This window comes from Pelophylax lessonae (assembly GCF_965119305.1).
Source record: "Pelophylax lessonae genome assembly, chromosome: 1".
NCBI lineage: Eukaryota > Metazoa > Chordata > Amphibia > Anura > Ranidae > Pelophylax > Pelophylax lessonae.
In genome coordinates, this window is record NC_138768.1 from 623,867,983 (window position 1) to 623,892,586 (window position 24,604).

The following is a 24,604-nucleotide window of genomic DNA, read 5'->3' on the forward strand; positions in this document are numbered from 1 at the left end:
TAGCTCCGCTGCTCAAATGCGCTCTTTACTCTGCAAGTTGAGGAGCACTATTACTTTGCCCTCAAAGGGCTAAATAGTTCCACGGTGGCAGGCGCAGCACTACAAAGTGCCTTATGCGCTGTGGCATTAGAAGAATTGGATCCCTCTGACTTCAGTCTAACCAGACTGTCTGTTACTCTATAAATTCCTCTAATACCGTTCTATGGAAAGCAGTAGGTTTAAAGAGCACACCAAACGCTTAAGATATCTTCTTTATTGACTTCAACTTTTCTTCATAGATAACAGTGACACCTTTGCAGCAGACAGTCCATGTACAACATGTGCTGAATACAGTATAACAAATGGTGGATATATTTCTCTCTCTATTGCTGTTTGCTGTTTGAGTTTGTTTGCTTGGGTTTGGTTTTGAGTTGTTAGAGTTGTTTGGGTTTGTTCGATAGTTTGAATTCGATATAACTTTTGAAGTTTGATAGTTTGTTTGTTTGTTTGTTTGGTGGAACTACAAGTGAACACATAACTAGTTCAGTATACAGCTCTAATCACATTACTAACAATAGGAACATGTATAACTGTTAATTACCTATTTTTGGCCACTTGCTTCCATAAAACTGCTCTGTGGATCTGTGTGTCTATTCAGTTCTCTTGCTCTGTAGTGGAATGAGAAGGTTGGCTGAAAGCATGAGGCTTCAGAGAAAAAAATGGGTGTAAGGCTGGCTGTGATTGGCCAAGACTGTTGCTGAGTGTGAGATTGGCTGTGATTGGCCACAAACTCCTTATGGGTAATAAAGTTTAACTCTGTGTTTCTGGTTTAAATTCTGCTGTGTCTGAGCTTACCTTACAGGCATATAAATGAATCTTACAGGCAAATTTCCTTTTGCTTCTGTGAACACAACATACAACTGTTATGTGACATCCAAACATGAAATCACAGTAAATAACTCTGCTTTTGTCTCTCACATATAAACATATGCACTGTATTGAGGTTATTAACAGGTCTAGCTGTATATGCATGTAGGTCATATTAGCAACAAAGGTTCTAGCTGGCCTAGGTTGTCCTTGGTTAAGGCATATTAATGTATTTCATTTGTTCAGTATATTCACGTGCTGTTATTTTTTCCTTTAGGGCGGCTACTCCATTTGGTGGGTTTGAAAAAGCATCCAAGATTATTACATTCAAGATGCCGGAATTTGACATGCCACCTTTGAATGACTTCACATTTGATATGATACCAAACCCCTTCAATTCAAGAAAATCCTTTAATAGAGCACCTCAAGGATGGACATCTCAGAATCCCCATATTATAGTGTCCACTGACATCCTTTTCAACCCTGACGTTCCAGAGTCTGATGATCTGTGAATAAAAATATTTTTATCCAGAAACTCTACTTAGAAAGCAAATTGTATAAAAATGTACTTACTGTAACTGCCGTTTAGAATATTAGTTAGTTCTTTCCCGGTTTTCTGTTTTCTGTTTTTCAGTGTTGTAGTAAACATTTGTTTTAACTGCAATGTTAGACCTAGACCTTAGCAGTATTATTCCTGAGCTTTACCTAGGTGGAACTGTTTAGAGAAGGCATGATTAGGTTTCTGATTGCCTTGTGACCCCACACTGCTTCTTGCCTCAGCATCCATGTTGTATTTCTTTAATGTCCATACTCGCAAAATGATTGTTGTGAAAAAGTGTCAGGGATTGTTGCCAAGGAACAAAGTCATAGCTAGCCTTGCGTACTGTATGTGTGACCATTGTGATTACAATGGAGACCATTTTGTGTGCAGGCTCTAGTAGTCAGATTCCCAGTTGGAGAGAGTTGGATAATTTTTTCTCTCCTTCTTAGTTCTGTATTAAATCCATACTTTCTGGTGTAGGATGTAACCTGTCAGCCTCTGATCTTCTGTATAGCTTACAACTGCTAATCAAAAGTGCACACTCAGCAACACCTGATGTGTCTTTAGAGTATCGCAACACAAAAGGCTGCTTCTCTTGTACAATGTTGAGGAAAGATAGGGATGGAAATGGGATGACTGGAAGGAGAAGTAGCTAACTTGTGAGTCCATCCCTCTGTCACTCTACTGTCCCCTTCTATCAGCATGTTCCTGTTGCCACTAATTCAGACTCGCATGGCCCTCTGCATCAATGTTCCTTCAGATATCTGGGAGCACCTAATGACACACAGAGACGGAAGGTATGATGTCACAGAATGCTCATCTCTATTCAGATAATAAAGAATGTTTTATAGAGAAAGATAAAGGGGAAGTCCCTTTCCAGTAGATTATACAAAGAGTTGATACAAAAATAGCAGTTTACCATTACGTGCTTCAAGTCACGTACTTACATATGAGGTAATTAAAATAAGGCATAGTTGTAATTGGCATTACATCAGACTTGTTCTAAGGGTTAAGATAAGGCATAATTAGTAACTTCAAACAGACTTGCTTTTTAAAGGTCAGATTGACCACAAAGCATAACGTCCTGGAAACTTTCAAGGACATTTACTTAGATAGGCTTTTTAATTAAGCTGAGTCTAGGGTTTTAGTAATAATATGGAGTTTGAAAGAACAAAATGGAGGATAGATTATTCCTTCAGTTCCTTGTTAGCATAGGTACTGCAGCACACCTGACCGACTCCTTTAACCGGTTGCCGACCGCCGCACGACTATATACTGCGGCGGTCAGCCCCGGCCAGGCAGAGTGACGTATCGGTACGTCACTCGCCTGTCACTGACTTGCGAGCCGCGGCTCGTTCACAGACAAGTCAGTGCGTGTGACCGGCGGACTCGATGTCCGCCAGTCACACTGCGATCGCTCCTGTGAAGGGAGAAAGACAGAGCAGCTTGTGTAAACAAGCTGCCTGTCAGTTCTCCCTGTGTAAAAGTGAAGATCTGTCCGTTCTACTATGTAGAACGGTTGATCTTTGCTTTTACACCAATAGGAATGTCCCTACACAGTTAGAATCACGCCCCTAGGACACACTTAACCCCTCCCTGTCCAATAAAGTTAACCCCTTCCCTGCCAGTGTCATTTTTGCAGTAACAGTGCATATGTATAGCACTGATTACTGCAGTAATGTCACTGGTACCCCCAAAAGTGTCAAAAATGTCAGTCAAGGGTCCGATCTGTCCGCCGCAATGTCGCAGTACCGAAAAAAAAATCGCAGATCGCCGCCATTACGCGTTAAAAAAAAAAAACACCAAAAATGACAAAAATCTTTCCCTTTGTTAGTAAACGCGATAACTTTTGCGCAAACCAATCAAAATACGCTTTTTGCGATTTTTTTTACCAAACATAGGTAGCATAAAACAAATTGGCCGAAAAATGTTAAAAAATTTTGATTTTTACTTTTTTTTTTGGGGAATTTCATATAAAAAAATGTGAAAAATATTGTTATTTTTGCAAAATTTACGCTCTTTTTTTGTTTATAGCGTGTGATCAAAAAATTGCACAGGTGATCAAATACCACCAAAAGAAAGCTCTGTTTGTGGGAAAAAAAGGACGTCAAATTCGTTTAGGTACAGCGTCGCACGACCGCGCAATTGTCCGTTAAAGTCACGCAGTAAAAAATCGCAAAAAAACCCCTGGTCCTTTAGCAGCCAAATCCTCCGGGGCTTAAGTGGTTAATGACTTCTCTGTTCCCTCCTGTACAAGGGATTGCAATAGGCTGATACCAAGTTAGAAGGAAAAAATATGATGTCATAAATAAAACACAGCTGCATTTGCATGTGTCTTTTATATCTGCCTGCTGTTAAGCTTTACATTTTGTACAGGATGATCCTGCCTGCCTGATCCCAATTGAAGTGGCCTTTTAAGTATGCACTTATGTAGCACTAGGAACTACTCTTAGTCCGGTATACTGCTTCTCAAATTGGGCATGCTGGGGTATAGGTACAGCAGAAGCAGGAGAGTCAATGTCTGTTAAATGCAGGAGATCAGTGGTCACAAACTTTAAAGTGTAACTCCACTTTCGTGGGGAAAAAAAATAGCAATTAAAAAAAAATAATATAACATATACAATTACGACACAAGTCATATTGTGATTAAACGTTATTAAAAAGGACCTTTCCTTTTCAATCTACAGCCGCCGTTATTTTCTGAAAATGCAATGCAATATGGCTACCTAGAGTTGTTCTGTACACAGAATGTGTACTGACCACACCCCAGAAACATCATTTCCTGCTTGTGTGATTGGCTCGCGGATTTTCCCAGAAGTCTGCTTACGACACAAGTCAGTTTTCAGGCATCCCCTGGAATAAAAATTTAATTTTTGGTGGGATACCCCCAATAGGAACACGTCTAAAATGATGCAGGCCCAGCAGATTTCCTCTTTAGTGCCCTGAAGCTGCACAGCTGATAGATAATTATAAAACCACTCCCATTAGACCCACTCAGCACAGAGGAAAAAATACAGTGATTTCTTCAGAATAACAAAAGGTAGGAATCTGTAACAAAGGTTGTTATAATCCTTGCATTATACATAGATCACCCAGAGGGGAATGTTTTTTTCTCAACAACAGTGGAGTTATGCTTTAACTGTGATTTTTACTTATTTACTAGTTAAGTACATTTTTTTATTCTCTAAATGAAAACAGCATTTCTCTTTTCCTCATATCCTGCTTGTTTTGTCTTCTCTTTAAGCCTCTATAAAAATTGTAAGTGGGTGAAAAAAGTTAAGTGTACCTTTAAAGCTGAAATGTGCAGGCATTCTATGAGTTAAGTTCAATAAGATGCATTCCACCTCCTGGACTTATCTATTGAATTTACATCTGACAGTTTTATGGAGCTCCAGAAGGTTAGCTAATGCTATAGTTCCAGAGCACCAATGCTGAACCTTCTGGTCTCCGCTCCTTCATCTGCAGAGTCACATGCAGCTGCTATACCTGTCGTTCCTTTTCACCTGTCCAGTCACAAAGCACTTTGTATTATGTGAACCCATTCACAAAACACAAAGGCTTCTGTGAATAGGCAGCAGAGGGGAGGGAAGGTCAGAACAAAGGGTCTATCCTCTCACAGCCTCTGAGTGTATCCCACATAAAGCTCTCAGATGTAGATAAAAGAGATAAGTCCAGGAGGTGGCACGCACCTTGTTGAACTTTTGGTATGTCTGCACATTTTACAAATTGGCTAAATGCTAGGAGTTCAGCTTGAATTTAAAATTAGCTCCTATGTGGCTAAATTGGAGATCACATTTTTCGTATAGCATAAGAGAATATTCCGGGCTGAATGTTGTATCAGGACCCCATGGACTTAAGTTATGTTACTATATTTACTCTTTCTATTCGCATAAATTGATAGCAGGAAGGACCATCCATTTTTCAAGTAGTTTACAGGCTGCCTGACCAGGCTTAGATGGGGGTGTGATTCCTCCATCTACCATAGTGGCTGCTTAACTAAACTGCCTTGTTGGTAATTGTGTTAATACTCTTTACAGAGGGCCTTATGTATAAACATTTTTTGTTGCCCATATCAAACAATCAGCTTTCTTGATCTATTTCCAAACCTGAACATAATAGTTGGAAGATGAATGTTTTCTATGAGCAGCAAAACAAAAAGGCTGTGGACTTTGTTTACACAAAACTGTGGACTTCCCTTGTGACAGCGCTAGTTGGCCTAGTGGCATCACCTGGAGTTACTTTCCTCTCTATACCTGGAAGCATGGAGTATTTCCTTTGGCTTTGGGAAGCAAGAGAGTAAAGGAACCAGCAAGGGAGTGAAGGATAGATACATCCATGGTGATGGGGATTAGAGTTGAGCTGAGGCATCTTCCAAACTCATCTCTATCTGAAATTCCACTTTGCGCTATGATTTGGCTCACATCCGATTGGACTAGAAAAAAGTGTAAAGTCTACGTTCAGATTAAGATGAGTTCAAAGAGCATCTGAGCTCATGTCTGATTGGTGAATGTTAGAAATGAATTACAAATTTTCCTAAATATTAATTCACCTAAAACTTGGGAAAAGTTTCATAAATCTGTTGCAAACAGCAATGTGCAACAAATAAAGAGGATACTGTGTTTAGATGCTTTGCTTAATCCGCCTGGAGAAATCATTATTTTGATTGGTTTGTATGGATTAATGTACATAGTTTCTTTTTAAATAAAATTAAAAAGAAGAATAACTCATGGCATGTAAAATTGGAAAAAAAAAAGACATATATTGTTATTTAGCTGAAACAATGTATAAATCTGAAATTGTAAATGTGAATATCCAGTACAAATAAAATGGTTCTATAAACAATAACACAACAAACTTGATAATGTTACTATATGAATGCAGTAAGTATCCATTCACACTAGTACGAATTGTCAGGCGACTTGGTCAGCACATGTCGCGTCCCATAGTGTAGTACAGGAACGGTTCTAATAGGAGCGAAACAAGTCGCTCCGACTTAGAAAAAGGGTCCTGTACTACTTCGGGGCGACCTGGAGCGACTTGCATAGACATTCATTTTATGAAGTCCATGCAAGTCGTGCCGAAGTCGCGATGCACGCGACTTCACAGGTCGCCCCGAAAGTCGTGCCGCTTCAGTGTGAACCGGCATTAAATGGTTGACTGGAGGTATGCTAACAGGAGGAGGAAGCAGAATGAGCAGAACTGGTGACCTGTTTTGGTCCTACTTCATTGTCCATTCAGCAGCCAGCTGGCGGAAGGTTACATAACTGAATCAACTCCAGGGTTGTCACACTCCTTGCTGTGCTGTCTGGAAGAGGTGTATGGATCACAAACTTGTCTGGAAATAGAAAATTACAAATATGTATGAATTTCTCTGCAGATAAGACTATTCACATATGCTTATTCCAGTTTGGCAAAGTGAATTTAAAATGGCAGTGAATTTAGCAGTTCATGTGGAGTTTAGCTTTTATGATGTTATACGTGTGCTTTCGAAAATGAAGACGTTACATTACACATGTAAATATATATACTAATAACTGTTACTTCCTCATTCTTTTCTGTGATTCATAATTACATTTTAAATAAGCCTTGTTCTATTTATGCTCTGTGGGGATGATTAATAGTGGTTGAAGCAAACATTCCCTCAGACATTTTTGAACAAATATATTTTAGTTCAAAATATATTATTTATGCTGTATGTGTTTGAAAAAAAATCTAGACAGAAAATCCACAAATAATCCTAGCTATTTTATGATGGTTTTTTTTCCTGTTGATGTCAGACATGTCTGAAATGCACCACCTATTCATTGTTGATTTAATATATTTAATTACATAACAGAAGGGTTGGGCTTAGTGTCAATGGGAGAAATATATGACCCATACCATGAAGTCTGTCTAAAAACCTAAGAAAATAATCAAATAGCTCTTAAAGTAGAACTAAAGGCAAAACATTTTTTTTTGTTTTGGACAGAGTAAGGGGAAAGGGGGGAGATAATAACCCCAGAAAGGTTATTTTTTTAGCCATCTGTGTCCCATTGGGAAGATTTCCATTCATTTCCTGTCTTTTAGCCAGAACAGGAAGTGAGAGAATCCCTGGTTGCCACCAGGCTCACCAGAACTAGTGCCCCCATTGCAAGATTTCCCCACCATTCCACTTCTGGGGACAACCCGAAAATGTGGGGTTTTATTTTACTTTCAATTTTGTTGATAATGGTAAACAGGACAGATGGAGAGGGTGAATCTCAGCAATAAAAACCTGACAGGTGTTCAATTTCCTCTCCACTCTATCCAAAGCTAAAACAAAATTTTGTCTTTAGTAATACTTTAATCATTCTAACATAATGCCACTTCCAAGAGCTTGCACACTTGCGTCTATATCTGGGGATAAGACCACATTTCTACCGAGTGTCTGTACACATGCTAGCATAGGGACCCTGCCTAAGCTTGAAGTGTCCCTAATCCAAGTTTAGAAGGAAGCTTAGCTGTAGTCATACTGAGCTCTGATTGTTATTGTCCCTGTATTTGTTGGGTTTCCCCTGACTTCGGACTATTGTTTGCTTCTGTCTGTTTTTAGGGAGTGTCCCAAGCAGATAGAGCAAGAAGAAACAATTACTAACACTAATAGGTCTATATGGCTAATCACTAGAAGGGTTATGGCCAATGAAGCATGCTGGGGGAAGACACATGTATCAGGGTTGACCTTGGATAAAGGTCTTTTGCCCTTGCTCCCTGGGCTTCTGCAAGGAGAGGAGAAGTCTGCACCTTCCAGACCTGGGGGGCTTTTGCTGAACGAGGGGCCTGGGTCTGGGCCCATGGTATTTATGCAGACTTGCTGGAGGGTACATCCAGAAGGAGTGGAAAAGAAAGATGGCTGCCTGTGTGGAGCTCTCTGAAACGCTCTAAACTGACTCTCTACTGTGACTGGCACCTAATTCTATTTACCCCATCAAGAGTCTAAACATTCCACACTGAGGTTTGAAATATTAGCCTTATGAGCCACCTAGGGATCCTCCTCATCTGCCCAGGGGTAAAGAGGTGCTACCAAATGAGTACTATGACTGTATGTTGGGACAAGACTACATTGCTAGCTGGAGTCTGCACACACATTTTTGTATGTTTGAAAATGACCGCATACCAAGAGCCTTTACACATTCTGTATGGAGGTGAAATAGGAAATTGGTCCACTGAGCAATGTTTTCTGTCTTACCTCTTAAGAACTTTTCTATTCTGCCACACTGTACAGCCAGGAAAAAGATACACTCATTTACAAGGTTTGCAATGCAACTGTGTTATTTGATTGTTATTGTCCCTGTATTTGTTGGGTTTCCCTTGACTTCGGACTATTGTTTGCTTCTGTCTGTTTTTAGGGAGTGTCCCAAGCAGATAGAGCAAGAAGAAACAATTACTAACACTAATAGGTCTATATGGCTAATCACTAGAAGGGTTATTGCCAATGAAGCATGCTGGGGGAAGACACATGTATCAGGGTCTCTGCCTCCAGTCTGAAAAGCGAATCAGTGTCATCAACCTCATCCAAAAACAGGGAAGCTGGAGCAGAGGGCAGTAAAGCTGACCTGGAAGTGGTAAACACTTTTCACGTAATACAGCGATGTGCCTGTTTTGCAAATTTGAGTATCATAAGTAATATGACTACAATTCCTTTGCAAGGTAAAGTAGTTAACATGCAGTGCCTTGAAAAAGTATTCATACCCCATGAAATTTTCCACAATTTTTCATGTTACAACCAAAAATGTAAATGTATTGTATTGGGATTTTATGTGATAGATCAACACAAAGTGTCACATTATTGTGAAGTGGAAGGAAAATGATAAATGTTTTTTAACATTTTTTACAAATAAATATCTGAAAAGTGTGCCATGCATTTGTATTCAGCCCCCTTTACTCTGATACCCCTAACTAAAATCTAGTGGAACCAATTGTCTTCAGAAGTCACATGATTAGTAAAAAGGGTCCACCTGTGTGTAATTTAATCTCAGTATCAATACAGCTGTTCTGTGAAGCCCTCAGCACCATGAAGGCCAAGGAACACTCCAGACAGGTCAGGGATGAAGTTGTGGAGAAGTTTAAAGCAGGGTTAAGTTATAAACAAATATCCCAAGCTTTGAAAATCTCACAGGGCACTGTTCAATCCATCATCCAAAAATGGAAAGAGTATGGCACCACTGCAAACCTACCAAGACATAGCTGCCCACCTTAACTGACAGGCCGGACAAGGAGAGAAGAGAAGCAGCCAAGAGGCCCATGGTAACTCTGAAGGAGCTGCAGAGATCCACAGCTAAGGGGAAAGAATCTGTCCACATGACAATTATTAGTCTTGCACTACACAAATCTGGTCTTTTTGGAATATTGACAAGAAGAAAGCCATTGTTGAAAGAAAGAAAGACGTAAGAAGTCCCATTTGTAGTTTGCAAGAGGCCATGTGGAGGGGGACAGCAAACATGTGGAAGAAGATGCTCTGGTCAGAATATTTTACTTTTTGGCCTAAAAGCAAAACACTATGTGTGGTGGAAAATGAACACTGCACATCACCCTGAACACACCATGAAACATGGTGGTGGCAGCATCATATTGTGGGGATGCTTTTTTCAGCAGGGACAGGGAAGCTGGTTAGAGTTGATGGGAAGATCGACGGAGTCAAATACAGGGCAATCTTAGAAGAAAACCTGTTAGAGTCTGCAAAAGACTTGAGACTGGGGTGGAGGTTCGCCTTCCAGCAGGATAATGACCCTAAACATACAGCCAGAGCTACAAGCAAATGGTTTGGATCAAAGTATATTCATGTGTTAGAATGATCCAGTCAAATTCCAGACTAAAATCCAATTGAGAATCTGTGGCAAGACTTGAAAATTGCTGTTCACAGATGCTCTTAATCCAATCTGACAGAGCTTGACCTAATTTGCAAGAAGAATGGGCATAATTTTCACTGTATTGATGTGCAAAGCTGGTAGAGACATCCCCAAAAAGACTTTCAGCTGTAATTGCAGCAAAAGGTGGTTCTAAAAAGTATTGACTCAGGGGGGCTGAATACAAATGCACGCCACACTTTTTGGATATTTATTTATAAAAAAATGTGAAAACCCTTTATTATTTTTCTTCCGCTTCAAAATTATGTGCCAATTTGTGTTGGTCTATCACATAAAATCCCAGTAAAATACATTTACATTTTTGGTTGTAACATGACAAAATGTGGAAAATTTCAAGGGGTATAAATACTTTTTCAAGGCGCTGTATATGTATTATGTGCACGGCCCTGTCACTGTGAAAATATAGGAGAAAAGAACACAGGGTTCTCGAGAATACAATTTGAGGGGCTTAAAGCGTAGAAGGTGTTCTGAGCGTAGAAAGGTGTTTTTTCATCTTTCTCCAGGTTTTGTAATTCCGAATCAGGGTCTGGAGCTCAGAGATTTTAGTGTTCATTCACACCAAAACAACATCCTCTAGATCTATAATGGATGCGTTTCTCTATGCGCATTTTTAACGTTTTTTTTTTATGCACGCCGGTGTACACCAGTGCGTTTTTATTGCATTCCCAGATGCATTCCAGATGCTTTCTTTCTTCTTTTTTACTGTTTTTGTTTTTCACTATAGTGGAGTCCAGTGTGTTTTTGATGCATTTTTATGCTTTTTACCGCATTTAAGTACAGTTCTGGGCAGGAAAAAAGCAGCATGTACCTTTTTTTTTGGAACTGAAACTCACTGGAATGTACTGCACTGGTGTAAACTATGCCATTGGAACCCATATAACCTACTTTCCATGCATTTTTATGCAGAAAAAAATCTCTGCACTACATGTGGTATGAATGGGCCCTTAAAGTGCTTTGGGAAGTAAGGAATCTCTAACCCAGTGTCCAGATTTTTTCAAAAATCAGCAGGCTAAGTGTGCAGGTGTACAGCCTTTATTATCTAGGATCTGACAATAGTTCGGGGCTCCACCCAAGAGACAGGAGGTCTCTGCAGAGGGGGTCAGGAGGACTTTCATCCTTCCCCAGCATTGATGGAGTGAACTGAACTCACTGGAAAGCACAACCACTAAGTGAAAAAAAAAACACAACATCAGAGTAAAAGAGAGAGGGGAAGGGGGATAAAGAGGGGGTAAAATACATAATAGCAACTGGCAAATATAATATATAAGTACGGTCATACAGATCCACATGTAATATTGCTGTAGCCAGTTGTAAATTGTAAATATAGGGTAACATAAGGTAAAAAGGGGGAAAAATGGGACTTTAAATGAGGTGTGTGTAAAGATGATTGCTGGTTTAACAGGATAATAAAGGCGGGTCTCACATGGTGTAAAAATGATTTAATACAAATTGTTTTGCACAATTACATATAGAATATGGAATGACATTGTGGCATATTGGTAGATGGTACATCAAATACATAAAGATAAAAATAGAACATAGATAAATACATCATCAAATGCAAAAGTAGGTAGGGGGTCCCCAATTCAACATTCACAAGACCAACAAGATAAAGTGTCAAAAGATAGATGGAATAATAAATTGTAGTCATGATGAGGGTAGATCCGATAATCGTGTAGTGGGAAGATAATTAAAAATATCAGAGCATCATGGACTCAACATGTTTTGTGGACCCAAATCGCCACTTCGTCAGGAGTGGATGCATGATATTGATATAGCAGCCAGATGGTATATGGTATTTAGAGGTGTCGAAGGCCCCCTCATAAGTCCCAACCGGGAGCTGAGGGCACACACAGGTAGGCGGACAAGGCGGGATACGTTGCACAGCCAATGATGAGTGTGGGTTGAAGAGAAGTGGTGTATAAACCAAGAAGTGTAGCAACAAGATAGGATCGAAAGTATATCCCAGACTCCATGTAGAGGTGCCCCGCATCAGCCAAGAGCCTCAAAAGCAGTGTGGACCCAGCGTCACGGTAATGCAGAGATAGGACCCGACGGGAACCGCCAAAAAAAATCAGAGTATATAATGTGTTGATTTACTTTTTTGGAGATCAGCTATAAGGAGTGATGGTCATCATCAGGATCACCTCAGAGGGGTAAGGTCTTAGTTGCATGCACTACTAGTTCACCTCAGTATCGACTTGCAGACTGCTAAACAGATGTACAGTTCAAAGTTTTAAGACACAAATAGGCATGATACAGATTAAGAAAGGAAAACCAAGAATTATTCATACACCAGGAGTCAGGCAAACGGACAAGATACTTGGTAGAAGACAGAGCTATAATAGTGAGACAAGTTGGGGTTAAAGTCAGAAACTGTTAAGAAGAAATAAAAACAGATATACAGATTATTGTTAACTTAAGAGGAGCCACAGTCACTACATGGTTAAAAACCATGCAAGAAATAAAAAAAAAAAAAACACAGGTACAGCTGAGACGTTTCAGTGCTTGCATGTACATATGATTCCACTCAAATGAAATATTTCCCAAGAGAAACATGGAGGCTGCCATTGCTGGGCTCTGTTTCTAAATATGCTGGTTGCCTGCCTGTCATGTCAGCCATCATTACTTTAAAACTGATGTGTACCTTTGCTTGAACTCTCTGGAACTGCACAGAAACTGCAGGCCGGCACATTAGTCCTAATGACTGTGGGTTGGTGAAACTACACTTAGAAATGTTAAGCTCCTTTGTGAAAATAAAATGGTCAGAGCTCACCATCACACAAGGAGCCACATGCCAAGATGAGAATTCCGTTCCCATTGAATAACAAATGTAGAAGATCACAGCACAAGTGCACGGAGACCATCCCTGAAGAAGAAAGTTAAGTGTTTTTTAAATCTTGCACGGTAAGAAATATTTAGTTAGGCACAAAAAAGGTATGACCTACATATTTAAGGTTGATGCAATACGTGAGGACACCTCCACTGCGTGCACATCTTCCCCATTCAACATACCTTGCCTAACAACACAGTCAACACTCTCCTCCTTTGAACTGGCTACTACTGAAGAGGTTAAAAAACTGTTTTTAGATGCCCATCTAACCACCTGTTCCCTGGATCCTGTTCCCTCACAACTACTACGGACACCCTCTTACTCTATCCTATGCTCCCTTACTCACATCTTCAATCGCTCCCTCTCTAGTGGCACCTTCCCCTCCCCTCTAAAACATGCGCAGATCACTCCCATACTTAAAAAGCCCTCACTGGACCCCACTAACCTGAACAACTTAAGACCCATTTCACTGCTCCCATTCACTTCTAAACTTCTAGAACGCTTAGTCTACACCCATCTCAGCTCCTACCTCAGTGAAAATAACCTTCTTGATCCTTTACAGTCTGGCTTTCGCTCACAACACTCTACAGAAACTGCCTTACTAAAACTCACAAATGATCTACTAACTGCTAAAACCAATGGCCACTATCCATACTTCTATTACTCAACCTTTCTGCGGCCTTTGATACTGTTGACCACCAGCTCCTTCTTAATAAACTCTGTTCCCTTGGCCTCCAAGATTCTGCTCTATCTTGGTTCTCCTCCTACCTATCACAGCGCTCCTTCAGTGTTACCCACAACTCTACCTCCTCCTCCCCATTGCCCCTTTCTCTGGGGCTTCCCCAAGGCTCTGTTCTTGGACCCCTCCTCTTCTCTATCTACACCGCCTCCCTTGGTCACTTGATAACCGCCCACGGCTTCCAATACCATCTATACGCCGATGACACTCAAATCTATCTGTCTACTCCTCACCTCACTCCTTCAGTCTCCTCTCGCATTGCTAACTTGCTTACTGACATATCAACATGGATGTCGCACCACTTCCTCAAACTAAATCTCTCTAAAACTGAGCTGGTAATATTCCCTCCCGCCCGTGCCCCCCTCCATGACTTTTCTATCAAAGTTAGTTATGCAACCATCAATCCCTCCCCTCATGCCAGGGTACTAGGTGTAATCCTAGACTCTGACCTGTCCTTTCAGCCCCAAATCCAATCATTGTCAAAAGCTTGTAGATTTCACCTCCGCAACATCTCTAAAATTCGCCCCTTTTTAACAACTGAACCCACCAAGCTACTCATTCACTCCCTTGTTATTTCTCGCCTCGACTATTGCAACTACCTTCTCATAGGCCTACCACTTCATAGGCTATCCCCTCTTCAGTCTATCGTGAACGCTGCTGCCAGGCTTATCCACCTTACCAACCGCTCAGCGTCTGCCTCCCCTCTCTGCCAATCCCTACACTGGCTCCCGATTGCCCAGTGAATTAAATTCAAAATACTAACCATAACATACAAAGCCATTCACAACTCTTCTCCGAGCTACATCACCAATCTTGTATCTAAATATCACCCAAATCGTCCTCTCCGCTCCTCTCAAGACCTCCTACTCTCAAGCTCCCTTGTCTCCTCCTCTCATGCTCGTCTCCAGGATTTCTCCAGGGCCTCTCCCATCATCTGGAACGCTCTACCTCAACCTGTATGGCTATCCCTTACTCTAGCTGCTTTCAGGCGATCCCTGAAAACTCATCTCTTCAGGGAAGCCTATCACACCGCCAACTAATCTGCCTTCAGCTCATTCCCTATTCTTACCTCTTGTAACACCTGCCCCACCCCATTAGATTGTAAGCTCTTCTGAGCAGGGCCCTCTAAATCCTCTTGTATTTTATTGTATTGTATATGTACTGTCTCCCTCTATTTTTGCTGGCGTTATAGAAATCCATAATAATAATAATATTAATATTTACTTTTATATTAAACAACAAATTGTAAAGTCCCTATATGTAGGTAAGGCCCTTTAAATATATGAATTTTGTTATGTCTTATTTTTCAACAGATAACAGAAAACCTTGAATTCTTATGAATTGAATTATTTGTAAAATGAGCATTTACACATTAAAAGCAATGCACATTCCCTCCATCAACCAGATTATGTCATTGTGGGAGTAATATAATATATCATGACACTAAATCTTCAACTTTCATATTTACTGTCTTTCAAAGCTCTTTTGCGTGTTCTGCTGGGTTTAGAGACTTTCTATAGTGCCATCTCATTACAAGGTTCTATTCAAAGACTCTGGGAGTTCCCCTTATGTCTAAATAACATGCCTAATTGTATCATTTAATTCTGCTAGAAATTAAAATTAGTCACATTACTTTTTCCTAGCTATTCTTTTATATTTAGCATTAACCAGAAAGAGTTCTATTTAGTAGTATAATGATTCAAAGAAACATAGAGTTGCAACTTCCTGATTCTGTGCTAGAGTTTAATACCATACATGGAGAAGTCCAGCATACTTCACATAAACTAGGAATAACTGTATACATTGTTTGGTTGATATATTGCTCAATTCATAGTGATATGTATCTTAGATAACAGGAAATTGGCACCTTTAAGGATCCATTTACATTACTGCCATTTAGTGACGGTCCCATTCACAACTCCTTGCATGTGTAATTATATTTGCTGTAGCACATTAGTGTTGTCATGTTTGGGGGTTGTTTAGCTCAGTGTAGCACTCACCAGTGAGTAGGGCCCACGCTGGTTGTAAACAGAATCAAAAGTGGTTGAGGGAAAACTTCAAACACTCGCCCAGCGCTCGTGATGCCAGAGGTATTCCATAAAACAATAAAATCAATTTAAAGATGGAGGGAGGAGCCTGCTAATGGAGCTGATCCCGACGGCCTGCTGAGTCTCTGAGCCACCGCCCAGAGAGATGTGAGGGAATGCTCTCTCACCTAGCCTCGATGCCTGCCTAGCTGGATCCCGCTGCCCCCCCACCCACCCCGCTACCCGGAGGCCCCGACCCAGTTCTGGTTGCTGACCCCCCCTGAGGCTTGGAGGAGGGAGAACGAGCACCCTGGGTCCCTCCGGGAGACTGGAATCGGCTGTGTATTGGAGAGGTGGCCGCCGAGTGCAGGAGCTGCTGAGAAGCTGGGAGAGCCGGCGTCCAGGATCAGGAGAGAAGGTTTGATTGGAGTGAACACCGTCGAGGGGCCAGTGCTGGAGGGATCCAGTCTGGAGAGACCCAGCAACATTGGATATCGTAATCATCCCCACCATACCACTCTACAAGGGACGCCACAGATTAGCCGAAGGGGACTGGTGAGAGGGGAAACCCCCCAGAATTTTCATATGAACGATATCAAAACAGTCTTTCTTAAAAATACTATCATCATTTTGGAGTGTATAAATTAAGAGCTAATGTGACTGTGATGGAAAAATGGTGTGGGACCCTGCTTGCTTGAGTGCGAGAGAAACCCCCAGAGAGGTTGTACGTTTATTTTTTAACATCAGCTCTTCTTAAAAAGCACTGTCTTATTATCATCTCTGAAAGCAAAGACATATTGTCATCTATGAGGATAAGGCTTAAGAGAAGGTGGGTTTGTGTTGAAAAGGTTCGGGACTCTGCCTGTTTGAATGAGAGGGGAAACCCCCCAGAATTCCTATATGACCAATCTCAAATACTAGCTTTCTTAGAAAGCACTGCTACAGTATTTATTTACGAGTGTATGCTTAGGAGCCAGTTGAACGGCCCTGGAAAAAGTGCGAGACTCTACTCACTTGGGTGAGTGCGGAGGCCCCTCAGATCTTGCTTGCGCGCATTGAGAGATGTGCGGGAGTCTGAGTGCTTGAGTGAGAGGGGAAACCACCAGGGTTTTCATACGTTTGATTTCAACAAACTGCTTCCCCTGGTAGCACAGCTATATTATCATGCGTGAGTCTATAGCTTAAGAACTAGGGAGACTGTCGTGCAAAAAGTGTGGGACCTCTCTTACCTGAATCACTGAATGATATATATGATATTTAGTTCATACTGAGACATAAGAGGAAGCTATACTGAGGGCTTATTCCCCAGAGCCGAATCCACAATGAGAGGTAAACCGGCAAAGGAAGTGGCAGGGAAACCTCCAAAAACTACAGCAAGCCCAGGAACAATTAAAAAATACATGACATCTGAGGGAAAAGATCAAAACACACAGCAAGAGGATCAACCGGTTGTTAGACCCAAACAAAATACAGAGGGAACCAAGAAAATTAAGAATCAAAAGCATATAGGAGTAAGTGGAGAAGAAAGCCTACAAGTGTCAAGAGAAAGCAGTATAACAATAGAGGATGGAGACATGAATAGAGAAGAGAAATTTAATGAAAAAGATTATCCACCATCAAAATCAGAAATGCGGGAAATGTTTGCCAGCCTTGAAAGATCCATCAAAGCCGAGATGGCTACCTTACACGTCGACTTTGGGCATATTCTGGGCAGAGTAGAAGAAATAGAAGAGAAGGTGGAGTCCCAAGGAAAAGAACTAAAAAATCTAAAAGAATAAATGAGAAAAATGAAAATGGAGCAGAGAAATATGTTATACAAAATCGAAGATCAGGAGAATAGAAATCGTAGAAAAAATCTGAGAATAAGAGGATTACCAGAGAAAGGGCCAACAGAAAAATTAGAAGAAACCCTGGAGAAGTTATTTAACCCTCTGCTGGGAAAGGCGACCACAGATAAAATTGAGTTTGAGAGAATTCATAGGTTGCGTAAACCAACCAATCTACCAAAAGAGAAAACAAGAGATGTGATTGCAAGATTCCATAAATACGAGACAAGGGCCCAGATCTGGGAGAAAATGAGAAGTAGACCGGAATTAAAATATGACGGGGAGGACATTCAGATTTTCCCAGACCTGGCAAAAGAGACAATTAACAGAAAACGCATTCTTAGACCAATGGTAGAAATATTAAAGAAAAAAGATATACAATACTTTTGGAACTTCCCTGCAGGCTTAGGAGTGAGAGGAGATGGGAGGACAGTACTACTTAGATACCCAGAGGAAACCAAAGACTTTTGTGAAGCAGTAAAAATCCCACTCATAGATATTCCAGGCTGGACAGACCAGGAGTGCCCAGAGGAAGAAGTTGATGAAGGAGAATTGAATCAGTGGAAACAGAAGAAAAAGATGAAAACAAAAGGATGAAAAGGGACTGGGGGGACCGGGGGGATTGGGGGAGGGGGGGAGGGCTGGCGGAAGAAGGGGAGGAGGGGAGGAGGAGCAAGTAAGAATAAAAAACAGGTGGCCCTATGGAGATCAGTGGGCCGTCACCATTAGACCCTACGGTAGGGAAGATGGGAGGGAACGGTGACCACTAGCAGAGCTCGACCTCGGCCACAAGTCGATTGGAAAGGGAGGAAGGAGAATCGACAACCCTGATGGAGGGACCGGGAATAGTTGGGGGAGGGGAGGGTAGGGGTGGGAAGAGGAAAGGGGAAGAAAGAGGGAAAAAGAAGTCAATAGATCAAAACGTCTCCTATAAGAAAATACAAGAATTAAGAGAACCCAAACGACAAGAAAAATCAGAGGGATTAATGCCATCTCTTAGGGATCCCTGGTGTTGGTTGAACAGTTTTTATGGCCACCTTAGAGTTGAAGAGATGATAGAGAAAGACAGTAATGAAGATTAAGAAACAATGGTTATAGTTAACATATTATCTTACAATGTCCGAGGTTTAAACTCTCCAGAAAAAAGGAAAAAAATTTTAAAAGAAATTAGTTATTTGAAGGCAGATCTGACATTCTTACAGGAGACTCATTTATCTCATGCAACTAATATTAGATTATATTCTAAGAGCCATCCTACCTGGTATTACGCGGACTCACCCGGGAGGAAGTCCAAGGGAGTAGCCATTGGCATCTCTAGGGACCTTGGATTTGCTCTCGAGTCGAGAATGGTAGACCCAGAGGGAAGATACCTCTTTCTAAGAGGAAAAATAGGAGATGAAGATTTGACCCTAGTAAATATATATAGCCCTAATGAGAGACAAGTAGACTTCCTAGGTAAAGTACTGGGAAAATTAATGGAGTTTAAAAAAGGAGGAGTCATACTGGCAGGGGACCTCAATCTCTGCCTCGACCCTAAAGTAGATACCACATCAAAAACCCTACGGATAAATAAAGTACAGGCAAAGAAAATAAAGGAAAAATTATTTACAAATCAACTGGCAGATATTTGGAGAATTCTCCATCCGAAAGATAGAGATTATACATGTTACTCAAGTGTACATGGAACATACTCAAGATTGGATTATATACTAATCGAACATAGGTGGATCGAAAGGGTAAGCGAGGCTGAGATTGGGGTCAAGACTTGGTCGGACCATACCCCCATTATGGTAAAAATAAAAATGGCGAAAGAGCGGCCTAGGATGGATGCTTGGAAAATAAATGAGGAGATTTTTGGAGATAAAAAGTGGGAAAAAGAAATAGTGAAAGAGTTGGAATTCTATTTTCAAATAAACGATACAAAAGATGCACCAAAAGACATGGTATGGGAAGCTCATAAGGCTTATATGAGGGGCATATTTATCTCAAAGGGGACCCAAAGGAAAAAAGAAAGAATAAAAGATAAGATTAGGCTAATGACAGAAGTACATCAATTAGAGCAAAAACATAAAAATACACAAGATATATTAATAAATAATTTACTTGAGGTGAAGAGAGAAGAATTGAAAGATCTACTAGAACAGGAAATAAAGCAGGAAATGAAAAGATGCATAAAAGAAAAATACATTGAAAGTAATAAGGTTGGGAAAAACCTAGCAAAAATCCTGAAAAAGAAGAAAGGAAAAAATTTTGTAGATAAAATTAAAAATAAAAATGGGGAAATAATTCAAACAACGACAGGAATAGCCAAAGAATTCCAAAACTACTACGCAAATCTGTATGCAGTAAAGAAAGGTGAGATACAGGGGAATGAAACAGAAAGGAGGGAGAAAATCAAAAAATACCTTGTAGACGCAGGATTGACAAAGATAGATGAGGAAAAGTTAACATTCCTAGAAAGACCAATCTCAGAACAAGAAATAGAGAGAGCTATTAAAGAAACGAGTCTAGGTAAAAGCCCAGGACCGGATGGGTTTACCATAGGTTATTATAAAAAATTTAAGGACATTTTAATCCCAAGATTTAAAGAATATATAAACGGAATAGGGACTCAGTACGAGATGAGTAGAGAGGCCCTGTCAGCATCAATCACAGTTATACGGAAAGAGGGAAAAGACCCGTTACTATGTTCTAGTTTTAGACCCATCTCCCTACTTAATGTTGATACTAAATTATTCACAAAAATTTTGGCCACTAGAATGAAGAACCTAATGGGGGAGTGGATACACAATGATCAAGTAGGATTCATCCCGGGGAGACAGGGACGGGACAATGGGATAAAAACTATACTGTTGATAGACCATATGGTAAAAAGCAGAGCTCCCAGTCTACTTCTGTCAATAGATGCGGAAAAAGCATTTGACAGGGTAGACTGGGAGTTCATGATAAACACCCTAGTGGAGTTGGGAATAAAACCTAGAATGTTAGCCTGGATCAAAACTTTGTATAATCAACCAACTGCAAAGGTAAAGGTCAATGGAACTTTGTCAGACTCGTTTAAAATGCTCAATGGAACAAGACAAGGATGTCCCTTGTCTCCGATGTTATTTGTCTTATCTTTGGAATCACTACTGGCAACTATTAGAAATAGTGTGGACATCGGGGGCATAAAGGTGGGACAAGTGGAGCATAAGGTATCTGCCTTTGCAGATGATATCCTGCTTTACATAAGTAATCCGAGGATTACTTTGCCCAACATAATTAAAATAATGAAACAATATGGAGAACTATCCAATTTAAAAATTAATCAAAAAAAATCAGAAATATTAAATATTAATATCCCTAAACAAGAAGAGGAGATGTTAAAAAAAGAATTTCAGTTCAACTGGAGAAAAGATGAGATTAAATACTTAGGGATAAAATTAACCCCAACTCCAGAAAAACTCTACAAAACAAATTTTCTAGAACTTCTGAATGAAGTAAGATCAGAATTAAATAGATTATCTCCGAGAATTTTTTCCTGGATAGGGAGAATAAATACGATAAAAATGATAATCCTGCCAAAAATTATATATAAATTCCAGATGATTCCGATTTCATTACCTCAAGTATTTTTTAAAACACTGAAAAGATTAATATCCCGCTTTATTTGGAAATACAAAAAGCCAAGGGTAAAGTACACTACACTATGTAAAGGTAAGGGACAAGGGGGACTAGCCCTACCCGACTTTAAAAATTATTATTTTGCAGCAATACTCACAAGGGTGATAGAATGGACAAAAAAAAATAATGATAGAAATTGGGTGGTAATAGAAAGCACGATGAGTGGTACACACCTAGCAAAAGTTATATGGATACCTGAGAGGTTTAGAAATCTGGACACTAACACGCATATAATCACAAGACATGCTATTAAGGTTTGGGATAATATACATAAAAAAGAAAATTGGAAACACAATTCACCACTGATCCCGTTACAGGGCACAAAATTTTTTGCACCAGGGGAAGAGAAGGAATTGGGTAAATGGATAGAAGAAGGAGAAGCACAATTAGGGGATATAGTAGAGAAGGGGAAAATTATAACCTTGGCGGAGCTGAAACAAAGGAAAGAAAACTGGAAGATAAATGAGTGGAGGTATATCCAACTAAAGCACTTCACATTGTCACTACCGCAGCCATTGAGAGATAAAAACGACCTCCGCCCTCTTGAGCAATTATGTCTTAAAGATAAGATAATAAACAATATTTCGAATGTGTATAAAATACTATTAACAATAACAAAAGAGAGAGGAATAACATTAAAAGAAAAATGGGAAAGAGACCTCGGCCCGTGTAGTAACAACAAACAGTGGGATAAGAGCCTTCAATTAGTACATAAATCCGCGATAGACACCAACACGGAGGAGATGAACTATAAATTGATCACAAGGTGGTACAACACTCCTGATAAGATGGGAAGAATTCAGGTAGAGAGTTCAAGACTTTGCTGGAGGGGATGTCAGATGGTAGGGACTATAGCCCATATATGGTGGGAGTGCCCAAAAATTAAAGTATTCTGGAGTGAAGTTATAGAATTAATAAGTAAAATTACTAAAATAGATATTCCCTTGGATCCTTGGAAATGCATGTTTCATGGAACCCATATGTCAGTGAAACAATATAAAAAAACATTACTCCCTCACTTATTAAACTCAGCTAAGAGCTTGATTCCCTTTAATTGGCAAAAAGAAGAGGCCCCCTCCAGGAAAGAATGGCTGTTAAAAGTAGAGAAAATAAGAAAGTTGGAGCAGTTGAGGACCTGGGAGGAGGAAGAACAGAGGAATGAAGAGGAGATTTGGGATGAGTGGCAAGAGTTTAAGGACACAAGGGAATACAGAGAAATAATAGGAGTCGAATGATAAGAAGAGACGGGGGGGGGGGAGGGATAAGGAAGGGAGGGGGGGGAAAAAAAGGGATAAAAGGTAATATGTGTAAAATGTATATGAAAAAATTCTCCAGCGATTGGAGTGTTGTAAATAATTTTTTACCTGGAAAATTTAATAAAGAAATATAAAAAAAAAAAAAAAAAATCAATTTAAAACTTCATAAATTCACTGATAGCAGCCGCTGTAAAAATTAAGAAATCTCAATAAAATGTAATAAATACTATCAATAAAATTATTTAGCTCCAATCGCATTCAGCAGCGCTCAATATGTACATGCATATTGTTAATCATAAAACGTCCTCATAAATTGAATGAGTCTATGTAAATTCAGTCTTTTGCTGGTAAAACAGGTTTCCACAATAAACGTTGGTACTCCCAGTGCTCCACACACAAATCTGGCTTCCGCCTTCACCACACCATAAGTGCTCCCCCTAGGAATGGGCACTCACCAGAAAACCAATGATCATTCGCCTGTAAGCATAGGTTGCTTGCACCCTTTGATATCCTTGAACAGGAACTCTCCTATTGGATGACCACTGCTATTTGGTGTTCCTCAAAGACCGGACCATACCAAAAAAGATAGGATAGGAGACACAATAGTGTAATACTGTTTTCCAGTTTTATTTCATAAATCAATGTACACACACCAAAGTGACCCCCCTAATCCAATCTGCTTACATCAAGATGTAAAAGACAAGGCAGTATATTCATAAAATGGCAACCATGGCATTCTGGCTAGCTTACCGCTGCTGATGGTCCCTCCCACAGCTTGTCGGCTAATTGCACTAATTTGCAGGGATTTTCTCTCACTTCCTGTTTGGTGATCAGGCAGGAAGTGAAAGGACTAGGAGTCTGAGGACCTGCTGCTTGTGCACATTCTCAAGATTGCCTGCTCTAAATTAAGGCTCTGCTTCTTCTCACCTTCAAAATTCTCCTCTCGGTCAGAGGTGGCAGGCTTGGGAATCGGACAGGTCACAGCAACCCCTACTGGCTCAGTAGACATCAGGAGGCAGGTCCGCTGTAGCTTTAGTTAACCCATCAGTTTCTCCCTCCTAGTCATGCTGGTCGGCCATTCCTATACAATTTTGTGCTGGTTCCTTCCCGCTGCATATTTACAGACAGTTCACTTCTCTCAACCACGCTGGTTGTGCCATATAAGGGCTTATTGTCCTTGACTTAGGTAGCCAATGTTTCTGTAGCATTTTAAAATAATTTATTTTTATTGTGTAAGAGGTGAGATGGAAGGTCAGAAAAAAAAAATAAAACTCTTAGGAGAGTAATACTTTAAGCTGACATATCTTTTAATAAGAAAGATTTTAATTATCTTATTAACTGGGGACAAGAATCTAACAACAGTTGGGTGGAGGTGCTATTAATCTGTCATGATATTCTGTGCACTGCTGCAACTTTCAATCATTTTGTCAAGGTGATGTCTGCAGAGAATATTGTTATGACAATTGTGAAATCAGATAGAGACATGACATCCTCAGGAGACCTGCCAATGCCAATTATGTAACATAATCAAAACTAGGACAGATTGGCCTTTTCATGTATTCTCTGCTGAAACGTGGTTCTGTATAATTGTACTGGGGACTGATGTACTAACAGAGAACACAGACTGAAATGGCAGTGAAAACTAATTGAATATAACCCTTTCCCTGTCTTTAGGGTTGGGGAAATATTGAACATGTGAAAGTCCAGCATTCTGAGGTTTTGGTGCGTCTAAATGTCAGTCTTATTTTAGTATCTGGTCTAATTTTGCCTATGCATGCTCTGCTAATTCTGATTGGAAGACTAGCTTACAGTTATCTTTACATCCAAAAGTAAAGAGCAAGTAATAGCATAAGAGTGAGCTGAAGGATGTAGGCAGAGCTTGAGGTCAGTAAGACCATACATGTGAAGGCAGTAAATAGAATTTCTGATCTTATCTATTCTTTGAACAGATATTTAAACCTTCCCAAAAATAACCCAGATATACAGTATGT

General features: G+C 40.2%; 1 protein-coding gene across 1 annotated transcript in view; it reads left to right on the top strand.

Annotated features, from left to right (window-relative positions):
* Positions 1 to 1,855, top strand: part of MYOZ2 (myozenin 2) — a 167,083-nt gene extending 165,228 nt beyond the window's left edge. The window contains exon 6 of the mRNA XM_082243004.1: positions 1,124 to 1,855. Coding sequence (XP_082099130.1) covers positions 1,124 to 1,358 — 235 coding nt within the window. The 3' untranslated portion in view covers positions 1,359 to 1,855. The remainder of the gene's footprint in view (positions 1 to 1,123) is intronic.
* The last annotated feature ends 22,749 nt before the right edge of the window (positions 1,856 to 24,604 follow it).